The 22,025-nt window shown below is 34.2% G+C and overlaps 1 protein-coding gene across 1 annotated transcript in view; it reads right to left on the bottom strand.

The window, feature by feature from the left end:
* LOC120767337 (mucin-19) overlaps positions 1–22,025 on the bottom strand; it is a 33,252-nt gene that overhangs the window by 6,989 nt on the left and 4,238 nt on the right. The window contains exons 2-7 of the mRNA XM_040093281.1: positions 10,386–10,651; positions 9,743–10,274; positions 8,933–9,071; positions 7,944–8,873; positions 6,999–7,255; positions 6,701–6,872 (exon numbers count right to left, since the gene is read on the bottom strand). Of these exons, the coding sequence (XP_039949215.1) occupies positions 6,701–6,872; positions 6,999–7,255; positions 7,944–8,873; positions 8,933–9,071; positions 9,743–10,274; positions 10,386–10,651 (2,296 nt within the window). The remainder of the gene's footprint in view (positions 1–6,700; positions 6,873–6,998; positions 7,256–7,943; positions 8,874–8,932; positions 9,072–9,742; positions 10,275–10,385; positions 10,652–22,025) is intronic.

Raw genomic sequence — 22,025 nt, forward strand, 5'->3', positions numbered from 1 at the left:
CGAAATTTTAATTTAATTTGTAAAAGTGTCTGCCAAAAATTCAATTTTCAGCTTTTCTTTTTCCTATTTTTAAAAAGGATGTATTCTAGTCTTGAAACAAAACCAAAAATCCAGCATCCAAGCTAGTTTGCCCGGAACTAATCGAGCAAAAGAATTCACGTGAAAAGTGTTTTTCTCGAAACTGACTTTTTAAAAACTATATCCACGATTTCGCAGTTTTTACTAAACTGATTTGCATAAAATTTTTAGAGAGTCTTCTTTATAGACTTGTCTATGTCTGAAACTATCCATATTCCCAAATTTAAATTTTTAATCTTTCTTAAAAAATTGGAAACAGTCAAACAAGAAGTGTTAAAAAAAAAAAATTCTTACCAGCATTCGCCTTTCGTGAAATTGTTTTTAACTATTCCGTATAACCAGGATTGCGACATTATTCTAGATTATTTTTTTTTGGTTTCAGATTTCTCGGAATACCAAAATCATGGATAAGGTCACGTGCCAATTTCAGCTGCCACTTCATCAGCTGCTAATTTTTAAAATTTTTAAAATTTTCAAATTATTTTACTTTTTTTTTAATTTTTTCCCGTGCTCTTGTAATGTCAATAAATAACTTAAAAAAATGATAGTATACATATTAATTTCCTTTTTCGAAAATTACCTGAAGGTTAAGTCTCTGAACTAGAAATCTTTAAACCTTTAACTTTTTTATTTTTTTTCTTGCTATATCAATGAATAACTCATAAAAAATGGATAGTAAAAATATTTACTGCCTTTCTTACGACCCTTCAAAAATTACCTGAAGGTCAAGCCTCTAGACTAGAATACCGCTTTAAAAATTTTTAAAGCATCTCTTTAAATTAATTGTCCATGAATACCTTTTTCAGATTTTTTTATATTTATTACTTCAAAAATTTTTTTTTGAAAAATTTTGAAATTTTTTGAAAAAATTTTGATTTTTGTTTTGAAAATTGTTGATTTTTTGTTTTTTAAATTTGAAACTATTTTTTGATATGTGTATAGCTTTAGTAAGCTATAAAGCTAAAAATTTTCCTTGAATAATTTTTTCCGGTTTTTTTATATTTATTACTCAAAAAAATTTTTGTTTTGAAAAACATTTTTTTGGTGATTTGGTTAAGCTTCAAAATGATGTATATTTGAGTGCAATATTTCATATTTTATAAACTTTTATTATATATTTTATATTTTTCTTATATAAACGTTTGGTTTTATTTATTATTCTTTCAATTTTTTTAATAAAAATGCAACACTGTTTCAAGTATTTTCATACATAAAAATAAAGAGCCCTCAATAGCAAAAACTCAATGAGTTGTTGCCTCATTGCTGAAATGCCAAAGCCGAAAGCCGCAGGAAAACGGGACGGGAGCTTGGTAGGTGTGAAAGAAGAGCGAAAGAACTAGCAGAATTAGCACAAACTACTTACAAAAAAGAACAATCAAATAAAAATCAATGCACGCAGACGAAACAACCATACATATGTACAAATGTTCAATATAAAAAACGTACCAAATGCTTCAAAGGGGGAAATAAAGGATTTATTTACAAAACAAAGTTAGAGGAAACAGCGATGCCATACAAACTCAAATGCAAAAGGACGATTAGAAAAACGTTTGCCAAAAAGTATGTATGTAATGCCGAAAAAGTGTTTGCATGAACAAAAAAACAAATTCATAATTTGGTTGCGGTAAATCGATTTGGTGTTTATTAATAATATAATTGCTGGTTTTTATTTGATTTTATAAAAGTATTAATATTTCATGCAAATAACGCTTATGTAATTGTAAATATTAATTTTATTAATTTTTAATGCTAATGCTTAGCTGCATACAATATTTAGCTAAAACTATATTTTTTAATTTTAATTAAATTTTCAATTTGTTTTATAAACAAAGAACCTGGCAATAATATAAGGCGTTATAAATATGACTGTATATTATTTAATTACTATAATTATTGATATGTAAATATTTTGGGAAAAAATCTAGACTAGCTGTAGAAAGCGGGGAGATTAGAGATAAATTTAACTGAAAGCACGCTGTACAACTGTTTTCGATATAAGCGCGATATTTATATCAAATTTGAAAAATTGCAATTTTTTAAAAATTCCAGCTTTGCTGGAAGCTATTTTAGACGTGTCGCGCCATAATAACTAAGGAAGGCCGCATTACGCGCTGTTTTTATGGTATTCTGGAAAATGTTTAAAATCGGAACTAGCGATATTCAGTTCGGTATTTTTTTTTTATAAAAAAATGTGAACATTATTTTTAACCTTAGATGGAATTGAAAATAATTTATAATTAATTTAATTAAAAAATTAACAATTTTTAGTATTTTTTTTTTTTTAATAAAAAATGTCAACATTTTTGTATCTTAGATGGAACAAAAAAAATAATTAATTTAATTATAAATTCATAATTTATACTATTTTTTTTTAAGTAATTTTTTTTAAATATCGGAACTGGCAATATTCAGTTAGGTATTTTTGTTTTTGGAAATTTTCATAATTTTTAGTATTTCGTTTTATATAAAAAATGTCAACAATTTTTATAAATATTACATAGACTTAAAAAAAAATCAATAATTTATTTATTTAGGAAATTAATAATTGATGGTATTTTTTAAAATTAAAAATATTCATGTTTTTTAAACAATCTTAGACGGAAAAAAATAAAAATAAATTTTATTAAAAAATAAATTATAATTTTGGTATTTTTTGAAATAAAAATTAATTTTAATTTTATCAAAAATATTAATAATTTTAAATTAAAAATGCCAATTTTTTTTTTAATTTTAGACGAAATAAAAAATAATAATAAATTTTATTGAAAAAAATTTTTAATTTAAAATAAACAAATTTTAGACCGATAAAATATAATAATAAAAAATAATAAATCATTTAATTAAAAAAATATTAATTATTAATTATTATTTTTGAATTTAAAATTTATGAAAGATACACAAATTATTATTTTTTTTAATTATTATTCTTTTTTATTAAATTTAATTTTTTTTTATTCCGTTTAAGATATTTTTTTTTATAAAAAATGTCAAAACTATAACTAACTCATCTTGGCTCAAATTAAAAAATAAATAACTAAACAAAATTGACCTAGAAAATTGCAATTTTTTTTTTACTTTAAAGAACAACAATTTATTTAATAAAAAAAATATATAAATCTTATTGAATTATGTGTACAAATAAAACTCAAGCATTTTGTCTGGGCTCATTCGGAAATTATTATTTGTTATACATACATATTATTATAAGCGATATTTTTTATTGCTATCGAAAAGGTAAACATTTTTTCATATTGTTAAATTCTCTTTGTAACCATTTTTTCTTTAGCCACATTCTTGTAATGCCAATTTGGCGTCCTAAATTACGTGACGAACGGGTTTCACGATTAGACAAATGCTTGTTACTACTAATTTTCTCAATTACCGTTATTGGCATACTTAACTTGCTTGCATTGGAGCGCACTTGCTTGTGATTATGATTTGAATTTTGCATAGACTTGATTGCATAATATTTTTGCTTGTTCAGTGCAGCCTTCAATTCAACGCGGTGGCATTGCTCGATTATTCTTAAAAATTAAACCGGCCGTTAGAATACGTAATAGGCTTAAAAATTAAGATATAAACGCGATAATAAAGAAACTATATAGGCTGCTGTTATAATAACATATTTGTGATTTGTATGGGCGTGGCTAGTGGTAGATTTTTGGTCGGTTTTGGTATATTGTTTATGTCTTTTTGCTAAATTAAAATTTTCTTTTGGCAAAATCTAATTTTTTTTATAAATATTTGCTTTTAATAATTCTGAAAGCGAAAGTTGTTTGCTCTTAAATTGATTTTCTACAGTGTTTTGTGTAAGGCTGACTTCGAAAAATGCAATTTTAATAGAAATTAAACATATTTATAATAAAAATCGTTAAAAAAATATAATTACATATGTACATATTATAAAGTATGCATTTATTTATATACATTATGCATTTATGCTTGTAAAAAATTAACTTATTATTTAGTACTATGGAATAATTGCTTAAATATTGTAACTTTTTTTAACTGCTTTATTAGTATTGGAGCGTGACTATAGTGGAGTGTTTTATACTTTATTAATAATTGTATTTCACCTAATATTAATATGTTATTTTAAATATAATTATTTAGTTTAAAGTTGGGGAAAGCACTGAATATAATTATTTGGTTTTGTATTAAAATTAAAAAACTACTTTGGGAAAGAACAGAAATCGGAAATATTATTGCACAGTTACGCTACGAAAACACAAAAACATTTATTAAAATATCGACACATTGTTTCGTATATCAAAGGCACAAAGTATAAAATTTGAATATAAAAAAAATATTTTTTGGCGGTAAACAGTTATAATAGTATATAAATAATTTTTTTTTGCATATAAAATAAAAAATAAGAAATATTGTATTTAATTTTTTTAATATAAAAATATTGTATTTAATTTTTTTATATAAAAAATAAAATATACATATGTATTGCTTTACAAGCAAAAAAAAGAAAATGTCCCTAACTGACACTAAAAAAATAATAAGTTAACTGTTTTTTTTACTTTTTTTTTCAAATAAAAATTTTAATTTTTTCAAAATATACAGTTACTGACATTTAAATAGAATCAAAGGCAAAAAATTTTGGTATAGAAAATATTTTTTTTTTGGCGATAATGAGTTAAAGCAGTATTTAAAAATTTTACTTTTTTGTATATGTGACCTGGTCTACGAAAAGGGGGCTAACGTGCGAAAACTAGTTTTCTGGGAAAAGCTGTTAAAAATAATCGTCAGTTTCTCGTTATCTCATTAATTTTTCTCCTTTTTTTTGACACCAAAGCCTCCTTTTCGTAGACCAGGTCACATATACGTAAATAATAAATATAATATTATTGCAGCTAATTTTTTTTGTATTTATAAAACATTGCTTTTATTTTATTTTTTTTAATGAAAAATAAAAAATATTGTATTTAATTTTTTTTTAATTTTTTGTTATATAAAAATAAAGTATACATATGTATGCATTACTTTACAAGCAAAAATTAAGAAAAACAATGAATTTCGCTAACTGAAACTAAAATAAAAATAATAAGTTAACTATATTTTGTTATTCACATGTTTTCCAACAGAAAATTTAAATTTTTTTAAAACGTACAATGGTTCCGTTTGAGAAAATTGTTGAAAAAAGGCCGTTTTTTACCCGAGGAAATCGATGTAAACCCTTAACACGTTCGCGGACGTGAATGCTATAGCATTCAAATTTTAAAGCCAATTTTTATTCATTTAATTTTATAAAATCTTAAGTTTTTGTAATTAATACACATTTCAAAATAATGACCAATTGTTTCATTAGATAGTTTCATATTATTTTATCTTTTCTCCGTGTATTTACAAATTTCCTCACGTCATTCTGGTTGAAAAATAGTATCTATATCGTCGTGGATGCTATAGCATTCATTGTATATAACGGTTAAAATACGATGTTCTGACTACTATTATAATATATGTCTAATTAGATTTCGGATATTACAATTAGTTTCAAAAATAATTGCCTGTATATTTTTGCAGCTCCCTAAAATTTTTTGCGTCCGCGAACGTGTTAAGTACTATTTGTTGAAGAAATGGGGCGAGGTAAACATTGCACGGCTGCAGAGCGTAAGCTCATTAAAAAATTTGGGAAATAAACGTTTATACCCAAAGGGTAGTTATAACAGTCTACTATTTACGACCTTTGGTTCCGTGATTCTATTTTATTGTCAATTGAAATACCTGACAGTTCTTCTAAAAGTAATCTGCTGATAATAATTAAATTTATATTAAGTTATATTTGCTTTCGAAATGTTTAAAATAATTTTTATCAACTATAAAAATTAATTGTTTCTTTCCTCCTAAGCATTGTGTTAACACTCTTTGAAACATTGAGAAAAATTTTTGATTCTATTTTATTGTCAGTAACTATATAATTATTTAAGAACTGCATTTATTTTTATAAAACAAAGCTGCCATTGCAATTATATATATTTTTTATATACTGTCAATAGTTCTTTAAAAGCATGCCATTAAATTTTTTACTATGTAAAAATAACATTCAAAATTTTAATAAATTGTACAAATATTATATAATAGAAATATTTAAATATTTCGTAATTTTTTTTTTTTGTAGAAAAAAAAAACACTGGCTCGTGCAACTGTGTTTTAAAAACGCGAGAAGGCCGAAAATTCTATACAAATACAGTAATTTCTTTTGTTAAAGAAAGTATTCTTAATAAAAAAAAGTATTTACATTACAAAACAATGTCGAATGAGCGTTACATACAACAACAAAAGCGCGCATATGCAGGATAATTGGAATTGTGCGTTATTTGCACTCGGAAATTATCATGGAAGCGGTGCGTTATTGTGGTGCATTGTGTTGGCAAGTGGTGATTTGCAAGGCAACAACATGTTTTGGTTTGTATGCATGATAGCCGCTTTCATTTAAAGTTATGCTAATGATTTTTAAATTATATTTATTATATTTTATTTTGTTTTGTGTAATATTTGCATGTTTTTTTATTTTGTTTTTGTTTGTTTGGTGACTGTTTGGTTAGCGTTGTTTGTTTGTTTTGCTTATTGTTGTTGCACATAATTTGTAACGGCACTTTATACATGCACTTACCTCTTGCTATAAATGGCCAGACTGCGCGCACGCGTCGTCACGCTGCCACCGCCACCGGGTAGTGTCGCTGCCGCAGCTGCCGACGTTGCTGTTGTGGTCGTTAGAGCAGTGCCACCTTCACCACGTGTGCCCGGTGCACCAGTTCCGGTTGTTACCGTTGTCGTGTGTGTTGCTGTTGTTAGAAGGTTAATTAGGTTATTATTAGTGCGTGTGTTATTATAATGGTTGTGGTTAGTGTTATTATTGTAGTTGTGGTTGTTAGTGTTTGTGTGTGTATTAAATACAAATCGATTATTACAATTGTAAAGATTTTTGTTGTTCAATGCCGCCGTTGCTGCCAGCATTGCCTCATGCGCCACCGCTGCCGCTGTAGCTGCTGCCGACGCCGCTGCTGCCGTTGCAGCGGCCATACTTTGACAATCTGCCTGTCGCAATGCATGTGGCAGCGCCATTTCTCCCGTCCCAGCAGTTCCATGTGCACTCGACATTATGTTGGTAATATTGTTGCGGAAGGGCTGTGAACGGGCGCGCATATGGCGTTCCAAATCAACGGAGCTGTTGTAGAAGGAAGAAAAGATGGATTGTTATTCTGTGGATCACATAATTCAGATTCCAAAAAAAGTGAGAAATCGGAAAATATGAGAAAAAAAAGATCTTAGCTCCAGAATTTCAAAACAGCCTTATGAAAATAAAAAATTTCTGTACAATAGCTTGATTTTGATCGCACTCAGTTTGTTGGTAGCTACATATATGCTATAGTGGACGGTACCAAACAATTTGTTGTCTTCTTTTAGGAATATACATCGTCAAAAAAAAGTTTTTCATACAGAAACTCGATTTTGATCGGTCAGTTTGTATGGTAGCTTTTTTCTGAGATTGTACCGTTGCCTTGGTCAATATTTTGTTCCACATTTCCCGAAGATCTGTCGTCAAATAAAAAAGTTTTTCCATACAGGAAGTTGAAGAAATCTTTGCAAATAAAAATATTTTCCCTACAAGGACTTGATTTTGATTAATCAGTTTATATGACAGCTATAAGTTATAGTGTTTCGATATCGGCGGACTAGATCGGGTATATACAAAAAAAAAACAAAACGCGGACAGACGGATATGACTAAATCGACTCAGCAACGTCATGTCGATAATATATATATTGTATACATTTTATAGGGTCTCCGAAGTTTGCTACTGGGTGTTACAAACTTCGTGATATCCTGTTCAGGATCTAAAAAATTTAACTTACTATGCATTGGCGTTGGCGTTGTTGCCACGTGAATTATGCTGCGTTGTCAACTGTTGTTGTAATATCGTTGGTGGCGCCTGCTGTGACAGCTGTTGCACTGTTGTAGGCTGGTGTGTTTGTTGCTGATGTTGACGACGTAATGCTTTGATTTGATTTAATTTATCGCCTTGCGTCTGTGAGTTTTGCTTATCAATTGCGGCTTGTGTCATTTTCACCGTCGATGCGATTGTCGGACGCTGCGCTGCCTCCAAACCAATGCAGGGTTTCTTCAGTTTCTTTTCGGCATAGAGCGGCTCAGCACCGCCAGCGGGTGACACACGCGTAACAGCTTCACTTACAGCGATGGGTGGTGTGCGCCGTACCGGTGGCGTTGGCGGTTTTATACTGTCTACCAGCGAATTTACCGCTGCCGCGGAGGCTAGGGTGGTGCCAACATGTATTGTTGGTGATTTGCGTCGCCTCGTTGATGCTATATAAGTGGCATTGGAATTATCTGTAGTGTCTTCATCATCACCATTCTCCTCCGTGATAGTGGTATCTTCATCACTGACGCTGCTCACATTCGCATTGCGACTATCGGCTTTGGCCTTATCCTTGGAACGGCGATTATGGGTCGTGAGCGTTGGCATGGTCGTTGTTGTATTGTTCGTAACGGTGTTGGCGGTAATTGGTGAACGTGCACGCGTTGTTACACCCGTTTTGACGTTGCCATTGGCGGATATCTCTTCGCTATCGTGCAGGTGCATTGTATCCACCTTTTGTGATATACCTTTGACGCAATTTTCTTTGGTTTGTGTCAACTGCGGCACACCACCGGTCGACAGGACTTGTTTCAGCGCAATGCTGTAAATGCCATACTTGTGTATGGGACACTGCGCACCAGAACGTTTGCGCATGCGCTCACCTTCGGCCCAGAGCCATGCTTGTTTGCTTTGGAAGGGAGAAATATGATATATAATATGAACAATATAAAAATATTTTAAATTTACTCTTCCATCCATTGTTGTTGGTGGCCAATAACTGAGCCTGGCCGACACAGTCGTAACCAGGCGATAGCTTCCAGCGCTGTAAAGTTATAATGCTTCATAATGTAGGCGCCGATAAGGCTGCCAGTGCGACCAAGACCAGCTGAAAATGTAAATTATATTAATTATAGCTACATTTTAGTTTATGACTATGTTCAGATATTTCGCAATATAGGAAATTGAGGCAGCCTTTAGACAGCTTAACCTATCAGGCCCGGCTAAAAAATGTTATACAAGTATATCGATTTTATAGCGGATCAGGTAGAAGAATACAAATTGAAATTTGGCGTAGTAATTTCTCCAAGAGGGGAAGAAGAAGAGGAGGAAGACCTCCACTCCGTCAGAAAGACCAGTGGAGAAGGACCTGGCTTCGCTTGGAATCTCGAATTGGCGCCACATTGCGCAGAAGAAACGACTGGCGCGCTGTTGTTAACTCGGCCTTAACTGCGTAAACGGTGTCTACTATCAGTAAAGAAGAAGAGTTTCTTCAAGAAATGGTTTCTTATTGATACAACAGAGCTTGAACCTGGCGACTAAAGCCCCTAAATTAGGCAACGTCAGCAGATTGTTCTTGTTGATGTTGTAGCGGCAGAAACTGACGGGTTGCCAGTCCTTGACCGCATAAAAATTCGTGTCCGTTCTGATTACGTAGACCCAACTGTTGTGGAAACGGTCGGTGGAACGGACCTGTTTGCTCCAGCAGGTCAGAATTTTCTACATTTTAGTGCCCAACTATTAGGTTTTCTAACTAATTTCCCCAGTTTCAATACTCACCTTTGCAATGCACAGCTATGGCACCCTTCGTATTCTCGCATATGGTGAGGAATTTCTTCAATATCAAATCACTCGGCGTGCTGCCATCGATGAAGAACAGATCCTTATGATCGAATCCGGCATTTTCGAAGCTCGACGCATGATAAACCTTCGCATTCAAACGTATCACAGTGGTTACATTGTTCTCATGGAAATATTCAAAATAACGTTCGGGCGAATGACATGGATAACCGTTCGGCAGTGTTTTCGACTTCTGATGCGGACCACAAAAGGCAATAAACTTTTGCGGCACAATCCAATTGAAATCGCCATTCTCAACACGTTCGAAATATTCATATTCCTCCGCATCGAAATCGTCAAAGCTGAAGAAGCCAGCTTTCAGCGACTTGTAAACAGCATTCAAGCAATCAATTAGCGAAATCTTATAACCACTTGGCCCAAAAGAGGCATCACAGAAACGTGTGTAGGCGGGTATATCGCCAGCGACTAGCGGCCGATAGGCATCCATCGGTAATTTGTTTAGGTAGATGATCTACAAGTGAAAAGCAATTATACTCTAATACTCAAGTACATTACATATACATATATAGTATGTATGTATATATAGTAGTTATAAAGAAAATGTGGCTTGCTTGCGACTTACCGAGTATGAGCCAATCAAATAGGCGGCATTTAGACGCTTCGCCGCATTGAGCGTTGTGTAGTGTATGATTTTCTTGTTGGCATGACATTTTGCGGTCAATTTGGAATTTAATTTTTGGCAGTATCTATATAGCATGCAAATATTGAGTGGTCCAAAATCATTGTAAAAATTCTCATAAATATATTCTTCATCTATGCTGAAGTAGTGTGTGTTGGGTGTGCTCTGTGGTTTGATATTCTTCTTGAATGTGACAAAATACAAACGATCTGCAAAGAGTTCAAAGAAATAAACACAATTTTATTCATAAATTATATATTTATTAAAATAGTTTTTATAACCGAATAACATTAATAATGATTTATCACCCAAATTCTATAAAAATTGTAGATTTTCTACTCGACTTGCACTCCCGCTATCTGAAAGCACTCGTCAGCAACTCAGTATAAGGGAAGTGTGAGACGGCATTTCAAGCTCCTTACCTACAGCTACAAACGAAACCATTGGTTTTCGGAAAATGCAAAAAGAACAGCTGGTGCGATGAGGAGTGTCGTGCCACAGTGGAGAAAAAACAAACTGCCTATCTCGCAACGTTACACTCGACTACAACACGTGCGGGATGGGATAGATATCGAGAGTGGAAGAGTACGAAGAGCTTGACAAGCTGGCCGATCGGTGTAATACTCGCAAATTCTACGAAAAGATGCGGCGACTAACAGAAAGTTTCAAGACCGGAGTATACTCTTTTAGAACCCCCGAGGTGATCCAGTGACTGATGCCCAGAGCATAGAAAAATTATGGAGGGAACGCTTCTCCAGGCTGCTGAATGGCAGTGAAAGTATAACACCAGGAGATGGTAAACCCGATTCCGCAATCGATGACGACGGAGCAGACTCTCCAACGAACGACCATGAAGAGTTTCGAATAGTTATATTAATAATCTTGCAGACCTCAAAAAAAAACATCTTCTCACTGCAAAAATGAGGTCTAACCGACGACAGTGGGCTAAGTACCAAAAAATGTGGATCTCTGCCGAATGGTAGAATGTTATATTTTCGGATGAATGCAAATTTAATATATCGGAGCAAATAGAGGCCAGAGGGTAAGTCAGAGAAATGAAGAAGGCTTTCAGATGAATAATTGTTGAGTATTGTAGAGCATTCTCCATACTTAATGATATGTGGAGCTGTCACAAGTCAAAGAGGTTCCACGAAGATTTTGTGAATGTTCAACAATAAATGTACATATGTATACCTGTTAGTGATCATGTGAAATACCTGGGGTTACACATAGATAGAAGGCTTACCTGGAAATATCATGTAAAAGCGAAAAAAGAACAAAATAATATTGAATTGAGAAGTCTTTATTGGCTTCAGGGTAAAAAATCTGTTCTTTCTCTTGAAAATAAACTGCTAATTTATAAAATCATCATCAAACCTATTTGGACTTATGCGATACAAATATGGGGCACGGCAAGCAATTCAAATATTGAAATAATACAGCGCGTTCAATCAAAAACTCTCAGGTCAATTACAAAAGCTCCATGGTATGTTTCAAATCATACTATTCACAGAGATTTAAAAATATGCAAAGTGAAAGAAGAAATAAAAAAGTTTAGTGAAAGATACAAAAAAAGGTTAGAGATCCATCCCAATCCTTTAGCAGTGGCATTACTACAGGTGCCCACTACAACAAGGTTAAAAAGAAAAGACATATTAAACTTGTAAACCAGCACGCATGCACGTAATGTAATTACATAACTTTAGCACAAACTAGTGTATGATTATGTTATTTTAACATAAAGAAAATAGCAAATAATTATGTAAATTAGTATGAATGTAGTTTGGATTTTTATTTTTATTATACTGTCACTAAACAGAGGGTCACTTAATGAAGTAACACTCACAATTTGTTTGTACCTTAACAGCACATTTACTTATTGTCTATTAACATTAAGACAGATTGTAAATTTAACTTGAAAAAAAAAAAAAAAAAAAATGTAAAAAAATTGTTTGAAGTGAGTTGTTCCGTTCCCACAATAGAGGAGTTATCGGCAGTAAAATCGGAGGTTCTGTTTCAGGACGATTCTGTACCTTGCCATCGAGCTGATTGTGTAATATAGACACATGTTTTAAAATACTTGGGATGAACTTAGAATTTTCAAAACAAGTTAGAGTGATCTTTGCATTGTGTTTGATATTTCAGACTATTAAATTTAAGGATGAAATGGGAATAAAGTGCTTGGATGGCGCAGCAAACAGCCCGGACCAATAGGCTTTTTCCTGTGGGGATAAGTAAAGCCTAAAGTCTATGCGGACAATCCCGCTTCGATTTAGGCCTTGAAGCAAAACATTACGCGTGTCATTCGCCAGTCATCAGTTGAAATGCTGGAACGAGTCATCGAAAATTGGACTCAACGGATATACCATCTGAGACGTAGCCGCGGCCAACATTTGAAAGAGATTATCTTCAAAAAATAAATGTCAAAGCATGTTCTTTCGAATGATAATAAAATTTCCCCATTAAATTTAAAGTTTATGTCTTTTTTCTTAAAAAAAAAGCACGGAATCTCGAAATGGATCCCCCTTTAGCTAAGCTGTAGTTGAATTTAATGATTGTTTTTTATTGTTTTCATTAACTCCACATTGATTTACAAAACCACAAACTACTGAAAGGTTAAAACGTTCAAACAATTGTAGTTTAATCTGTGCAAGAAAAAAAAAACGCGTAGACAAAATACACACGAACACGCAAATTGAGCAGCATAAATTTGGAATGAATACACAAGCATTTAATTCAATATGCCGCAGCATAACAAACAAATACTTTAAGCCGATTGACTCTTTGCCCACACATTAGGTAGTCTAATTGACATGGCATGGCACACAACAACGCACGCAGTGGTCATGTTCGACAATTGGAGCACATAAAACAATATAACTGTAGTATGGCACGCATTGAATGACCTTGAATTTGTACAACAAATTTAAGCCACTCACTGAAGTCTAGAACGTGAACTCACCCACACTAAGTCGAGCAACACGGTAACGTAAATTTGCTTAGGCGTTAGTGCAACCAATACCGGCGTGGAAAAATCGAAAAATATCGGAATTTCGAAGTCTGATCTCGAAATGCCAAACGTCTCAGCGGTTGTAACAAAGTGTGCATATACATATGTATGTACTTACATCCATACACAACTATCAACTGAAAAAAGTAAGCTTAAAATTCAACTCGACTGAGTTCGATAATCAACCAACAACATATAAATAGGTATGTATTGAGGTTTATGGCAAAAATACTATATTGCTTACAAACTTTGACAAGAAGTTCAATGTTGTTTGCCGCAATTGGCGTAACATGCAACATGCAAACGACAGCGATTAACAAACGAAAAATTATTCACTAGAAACTAAGCTCTTTTCGCTTGTATAGCATGTGCCACTTGGTGTATGCAGGGATGTGTGAAGGTGCAAAAATTTGCTTTACACATGCTACACAATGCGCACGAATGACTGCTGCAATTGATTGTGAATCGAAGGGGCAAAAATCACCAAAAACAATTCAGGAAACCGCAACTAAACTCAATTTCGGTTTATTAATGCTTATTCATGCATATGTATATTTAGTACAACTGGCAGAAAAGTCAAATTTTACACAATAGAGGGGCTAAACTGACTAAGTAGGCAATTCTACACCGCTTTCTTACTTTTGAGCCTTTGTCAAACCTCAGCCACTAACCGTTTAATTTGAGGAACATATTAAAACAGCAATAACATGCTGTGCAAGTGACAACACGATTAGTTGTTAACATTTTTACAAAGGTTTTGCGACTTTACATAAAACTAAGAAATAGCCGAAGTTTTTTTTTAAGTTGTTGGTGACCGTAAAGTGAAGTTGTTCGAGATAGCAGGCATCCTGAATATATCAACTCAACGTGTAAATCACATCATTGTGCAAAGTGGGTGCCGCACGAGCTCACTTTTGACCAAAAACAACGACGATTTGATGATTCGTGTTGACGTGTTTGGAGATGTTCAAGCGAAATAAACTCGAGTTTTGGCACGCAATGATAATGGATACAACATGGCTCCAACATTTCACTCTGAAGTCTAACCGACAGTCATCCGATTGCAAAGCACAAGATGAGCCTGCTTCAAGCTAAACAGTCAGCTGGCAATGAATGATTTTAATTGACTTCCTTGAAAAAGAAAGGATCATCGAAAGTGACTATAATATAAATTTATTGGATCTGGATATTAGATTGAAGAAAAAATCGAAAAACGGCCGCAATTGTAGAACAAGAAAGTTCGGTTTCACCAAGCCAATGCACCGTGTCATAAGTCAGTGAAAAGGTTGGAAAAACCCCTGAATTGAGCTTCGAATTGCTTCCGCATTCTCCACATCTGACTCCCGACACTATTTTCTGTTCTTAGATCTCAAAAGAATGCTGGCTGAGTAGAACTGTTCGTCGAATGAGGAAGTGATCGCCGAAACTGAGGCATATTTTGAAGCAAAGGACAAATCGTAATACAAAAAATGGTATTAAAAAGTTAGAGGGTCGCTATAGTCAAAGAGAACTATGTTGAGTAAAAAAAAACGATTTTGCGTTTTGTTTTACTATAGGCCGGGAACTTTTTAACTGACCTGTTATATGTAGACCGTCACACGACTCCAGAAAAGAGGGAATTTATATGTTTCTGGCTATTTAATCGAAGCCCACCGTCAACAAACTGATTGGACCTTATCAGTGTGGCTTCAGACCTGGAAAATCAACAACCGACCAGATATTCACCATGCGCCAAGTCTTGGAAAAGATCCGTGAAAGAAGAATCGACACACACCACCTCTTCGTCGATTTCAAAGCTGCTTTCGACAGCACGAAAAGGAGCTGCCTTTATGCCGCGATGTCTGAATTTGGTATCCCCGCAAAACTAATACGGCTGTGTAAACTGACGTTGAGTAAGTGAAGATTGTCCATACAATGACTTACGGTCGAAACAAATCCAAATTTGACAAAGAGGCGAAATTAAAAAAAAATTTGAGTTCTAGCCTAAATGTTGATCGTTTTTAACCCTCCAAATTTCGGTTTTTGATCTGACGAATTTTCTCCAAGTAATCACTCAAGCAAATTTGAACGACTTTAGTACTTTAGAGGACAGAACTCAAAAACATATCATCATCATAGGGTGTGCCCCTTAAACAGATTAGGCGATGACCATATTTACCACTTTAAAAAGGCATCCGTGTAATTTTAGTGCTTTAAAAATTAAAAATGCAACTCATGTAACTCCTGCAAGTTAAAGATTGCCTGTAATCGATAAGAACTTGCGACACTTGGGTATTTATATACGCTTAGTATCCTATTTCAACGGCAACTAATACGTAGCCACCTAAGCGTATGGGCAACATCCGACTCACACATGTTGAATGGCCGTAAAAGAAGATTTCATCATCAAGATGGCTGGGTATATGTACTATATGTGTGCTGTAAAATATTGCTTTTGCGACGAACAGACAAGTAACGGATATACTAAACGAGTATGTTGCTTCTTTGTTAGTCACACCAAGCAGCAAGCAGCAGCAGGTGAATTGACAATTTCGCATAGCTATCAGGTACCGTAACATTTCAAATAAACTTTTACGATTGCATTGGTAATAAATAAGTGCAGACGTGAGATTTGTAATTTTATTGTTGGAAATAAATTGAAATATTTACAACTCACTAGTAGCAATCTTAATTCAATCTACTTTTTTTATGCTGACGAGGGATAAAGATCATTACGTGTGTAGACACAAACTACGATTTAATTGAGGTTGAGCGGGAGTTTTTAAGTACTTATGTTAGTCTAAGAGTGGCAATCAAATATAGTCAAGGAATGCCTGTCCTCATTAAGGAAAGCATCAAGATACTTCATTGTCAAACTATGACTGGTAAGCCGATGAGCTAGCAAGAAGGGGTACCCATGTCACGCTCACATTGGAGTCGGTACGATTTAGATCTCCACTGTCATCGTGCGTTCTAATACTGGACTTATAGACCTCGAGTGCCCTTTGCTGGCGTTGGTCGACCACCAGCTTATGTGCGACAGCGAGATCCTTTTGACCTAAAAAATGCAGTAAATCTACTGAACTGCAAAAAGTTCATTTTGCCGCAATCTTAGTTGTTCTTACTGGACATTGTCCAAAAGGCATTGTGAGGTAGCCTTTTTAATCTAGCCTTTGCAAGAGTGAAGTTGAACGACACGACACGACAGTCTTACTTTTGGCGAACCAGGCGACATATCCGAAACCGACCTTATCCGTCATAGACTGAAAGCGATTTGTCGATTTATGTGGGTCTTATGATCAATTATATAGGAGTTTTTGGTCCCACAACGGACCTGGGGGGGGGATCTAAGTATATGTACTTTTTTCAACCCGGAACCCTTATGGTAGTAGGCGAGTGACTGATGATGCACCTAAAAGCCCTCCGGGTCCTCGAAATCTAAGTCATATACCACTAGATGTCGCAAAAAGTTGAAAAATACCTGAATACTCTGGTGGGGTAGGGGGGAGGTTGATGGTTTTCCCGAAAACCCAGAGTATCCTCCAGGTAATCCACTTATTAATATTATTTTTGCTTAGTATGCGGGCAATCCCGCTTCGATAATCGAACGAGTCATCGGAAATTGGACCTAACGGATGGAGACGTAGAAAAAGATAATCTTCAAAAAATAAATGCCAAACAATGTTCTTTCGAATGATAATAGACATCCCCATTAAATTTGAAGTTTCGGTGTTTTTCTTTAAAAAGTATGGAACCTCGAATGGATCAACCTATATGACCAGAGTGTATGAATGAATACACTTTATGATTTTCTATATGTTCTACAACGGCTGGTCTGAGACGGTAAGCGAGGCAAATAAAAAGGCAAAAATCAATATCACTAACAAGATTTTCTTTTACGCCTTTATGAGCCAGCAATGGAACAGTAACAAACGTCTGTATGTATGGCAAAATAGATACAAAAACGACAACAAAAACAAAATAAATAAGCACACAGAAATTACAACCAAAACAACTGTGCCAAAACAAAAAAAGTAGACCAGCGCAGACAACACCAAGCCAAACGAGTCAATACAAAGTGCCACCTTTGTATAAAAGACGACGACATAATAAATGAAAACAACAACTAACTAGCCAGGAAAAATACTAAAAAAAAAGAAAAACCAAAGCAAAATAAAGTTGACAAAGCAAAAAAAAAAAAAGCAAGAAAATGAAAAGCAATGATTGGGAACGGCACTCAGTCATTATGGTTGGCTGAAAGAACAGTTGTTTGGCTATCGGCTGGCTGGCTGGCTCTGCCAACGAATTGTGGACGCAAAAGAAGGTCGTTTGTTGGACGTAAACAAAAAGGGTTGACGACTTTAACCAACAGTTTTTGTGTGTTGTTTGGCACGTAAAGACTTAATAAATAAAGGCTCACTTTGTAATCCTTAGCGTTTTTATGAGATGAGATAAGAATTAAGAAAAATATGCAATAGGTTGTTGAAATAAGACGGATAAGGCAGCTTATCGCTATGTAAATAAAAATTAATATTATTTTTACAAAATGTTGACATACCAAAAATGTGTTGCGACCGCAATTAAAAAATTTTATGTATAAGTCGTCAAAAGTTACGGAAAAAAGGTTAAGACCTTGAAAGGTTATATACAAATATTGGATTTCGGAATGAATTTCTGTTGCACATTTTAGCATATTGGTTCATATGTATACAATATGTATACCTACAAAAACAAAAACCAGTAGACATTCGATTTAAGGCAATTAATTTCAAGCAAAAACTCTTTTACACCCTATTAGACAAAGAAAGAAGACAGTTGTTGTTGCAGTATTGAACAAATTATTCGTTAAATATTTTTTTTAAATTTAATGTCTTCTTGATAATCTTTGGCTTCTTATCTTGTTCTTTTCCGGTTAGCCAGACTCTCTTTGTCTCCCTCACCTTCTCATATCTTCTCCTTATCTCTTTTTTCTCTCTCTCGCACTCTCTGTATTTAAAACCACATATTGTTTTCGACAAATAGATGAAAGTTACTACTTTGTTGTTGCTGTAACAGACTCTCTCTGTCCCTCTCACCTCTTCATATCTGTTCCTTTCTCTCGATTTCATTTTTTCTCTTTCTCCAGCAATCTATATTTGAAATCAGATATTGTTTTCTCTAAATAGCGAAAGATACTACTTTGTTGTTGTTATAACAGGACCATAGATTATTATGCGATTCAGTAACTTCACATTTGACCGAACTGCTTCCAATTTTTGCAACATAAATATTTTCATTTTATTCGACAAAAGTAAGGTTTAAGGGGTTATATCCGTTTGGGAATTAAAAAAAAATCAATTGGTTTTGCATATCTGATCAATTTGAGAAAATTGTCAGAAATTATACTTCCTGAATATTTGAATCTTGTGAAAGGAAATTCTATGGTTAGAATCTGAACGCAGTACTGATGAAGATCAGTGGAAGTGGTTAAACTCCGTATAAATTCATCAACTTTCAAATACTTTCAGCGAAAACTCTATTTAATTCAGCGAATCATTGCATGAACCGAGTAATCTTTTTTATAAATATGTATGTCTGTATAGGCATTCTGAAAACATGTATCCTCAGCTATGACACTTTATTGAATGTGTTAAACCAGCGTGAACGATTTACAGCTGGAACGATTTTATCAAATATGTATATATATACATATGTATATGTGTATATATTATATAAAAAAAAATCTTAATTTAAAAATCCACCAACTGCCGCAACCAATATGTCATTATAATCAAAAACAAATGATAATAATTCAAATGGAAATAACAGTTCAATAGAAAGCACCAATAATTGAGTAAAAATAAATGCGAAATGGCAATGGCAAAATATAAACAGAATAAAATAAAGAAAAGCGCGCAAAACAACACGTTACATACACTTCTATTGCCCGCCAACTAGTTTATGGCGAGCTGTCGATAATAATAAATACTGTAGGTTACTCATACGCCGTGTAGCGTGCACGAAGCAATGTTGGAAGTGAAACAAAAAGGGCTGCTAATTCAATGCAAATAGATCACGAAACAACACAGGCGGCGCGGAGGCAGGCAAGCGGCAAGTTATAACTTAAGAATAAATGAAGTTGAAGTAATTTATGATGGCTGACTTTTGGCTTGACAAACTGACTAACTAACTGCCTGCTTGCCCGCCTGCCTGCCTGGCTGACTGGAGAAATAACTGACGCTTGACTGGTTAACGGTACGGCACAGTGCGATGCGGTGCGGTGGTGTGTAGATATTGGTTAGTTGCTGCGCAAAAAGCATAATCGAAGCGTACGATTCGAATGAAAGGTATTGAAGGTATTGGTAATGAAATGTATTCATAGATTTGCTTCATAAATTTATGTTTATGTTTGCACGCATAGGTAGACTCATTTGTATACATTTATACATGTTAAAAGCAGAGGCCAGGTGAAATATGGTTAAATAATTCATTAAATGTATTCAATTGCAATCAATTGTAGCGGGGAAATAGTATTTATCTATTTTCAGTACATTTGCCGCTGACTCTATGAGAGACACATTATTATACCCTGAACAGAGTATATTAAGTTTGCCATGAAGTTTATAGCACCCAAAATAAAACATCGGAGACCCTATAAACGTGACGAAATGTGAGTAGGGGTACCCCACAAGGTGGAGTTCTCTCTCCTCTTCTATGGGTCCTGATTGTTAACGACCTGCTTAAAAAACTTGAGGATCGTGGTTGCCGGGTGATGGCTTATGCAGATGTATTAGCACTTATGATCAAAGGAAAGTTCCCGAGTACCGTGTACGAGTTGATGCAAGGGTATCTCAGCGTCGTAACAAATTGGGCGGTCGGAAGTGGTCTCTCCATCAACCCAACTAAAACTGAAATGGTTTTATTTACTAGAATATATAAGATTCCGGTGGCACCGCTGCCGCAAATGGGAGGCATCCGTCTGCAACTGGCGGATAAAATAAAATATCTAGGGCTTATCCTGGATAAGAAGCTTTCATGGAAGCCGAATATTGAAGAAAGAGCAAAAAAGGCTTCGATTGTCTTATACTGCTGTAGAAGAGGCATTGGCAAAAGGTGGGGTCTCTCACCGAAACTGGTCCTCTGGCTCTATGACACATTTGTCAAGTCCATTATGTTCTATGGAGTCTTTATGTGATGTAGGGTTCTAAAAAGATCACACTGGCAAACAAACGTAGACATCGTCGGAAGGTGTATGCCTGCGAAAGTGGCTACCAGACTCTAAGAACTTGGGTTCTAAAAACCCAATTTGGGTTTTGGTATCTGAACACTCGGATATCCTGACAGACTTTGACTTCATACCGGATCACTTAAACCGACGAGGGAACTATGGGAGGGACGAAGGTTGGTGGAGAGTTTTACTGTCGGGAGCTATCTATCAACTCCAGCTTCAGACTTCTTGACTATTGCAGTGTCTTCCAACCGAGGTTGCAGTCATTAAGGTAGCAATAGAATTGCTGCTCGGGAGTGCAGCATCCTTCAGAGGCCGCCATACAAACGGAATGATCAAAATAAACTCCTTGTTTGGAAAACTATTTTATTTGGCAAGTTTTTTCCCCGAAGATTCTCTCGGATTATTGTCCAAAAAAGCGCTACAATTTCTTTGGTTCAGATCGGAATACTATAACATATAGCTGCCATACATACAGATCGATCAAAATCAAGTTATTATACGAAAATTTTTGCATTTGTGAAGGGTATTATATTTAACGTTTCTTCTTGCTTTTATATTTAACTTATTGTTTCTCGTGTTCTTTTTGTTTATATTGATTGTGCAGTACACGTTAGACAATTAAATCAGTGTTTAATTTGATAATTTATAAGCAGAGACACGCAATCTATAAACGAACTACGAATGTATGGAAATTACATATCTCGTGTATCAGAGTTTAGATTGTTATTTTTTTCAGATTTGCTATCAAATTAAATTCGATTAGAAGGCTGATGACCTACCCTCCGACCAACATTAAACAAAGTTTTTTCTAACAGAGCATGACACTCGGCTGACAATGCGAGTTTTTGACCTGAAAATCTAATAGATAAAACTTTCGTATTTTTATAAAATCTATTAGCATTTCTACGTCGCCTAAAGGATTTTAGGTCCACAAAAGGAACCAAAAGCTCGGCCTAACATTCAGCAGAGGTGTAAGCAAAAATTATATAAAAGAAAACGAAATTATATTTAATAAATTGATACTTCTTTGGTCCATATTGCTTAGAATAGATAAATTAATTTAGCCTTTAATAATAATATTTAAGGAGGCCATAATACATGGTCTGGTTTAGAGAGGTTTATTGGACTATAATGCCAACATTTTTACGAAATCCGCTTTCATTAATCCTAGAATAACTAAATGTGAATGCCGGCAAAAGAAGATCCTTTACTGCCGTTTTTAAGCCTAAAAAGTCATTCTGCTTTAATTAGTAAAGGACGTCAAACCGTATACGTTATCAGCTGATACGTGCTATCATATGAGAGCTCAATGGAAATGAACCCTCGCCACTGCTTCTATTATGCGTAACGTGAGCTATCCGCGAAAATTGGATTTTTCCCGTAA

This window comes from Bactrocera tryoni, chromosome 2, assembly GCF_016617805.1.
Source record: "Bactrocera tryoni isolate S06 chromosome 2, CSIRO_BtryS06_freeze2, whole genome shotgun sequence".
NCBI lineage: Eukaryota > Metazoa > Arthropoda > Insecta > Diptera > Tephritidae > Bactrocera > Bactrocera tryoni.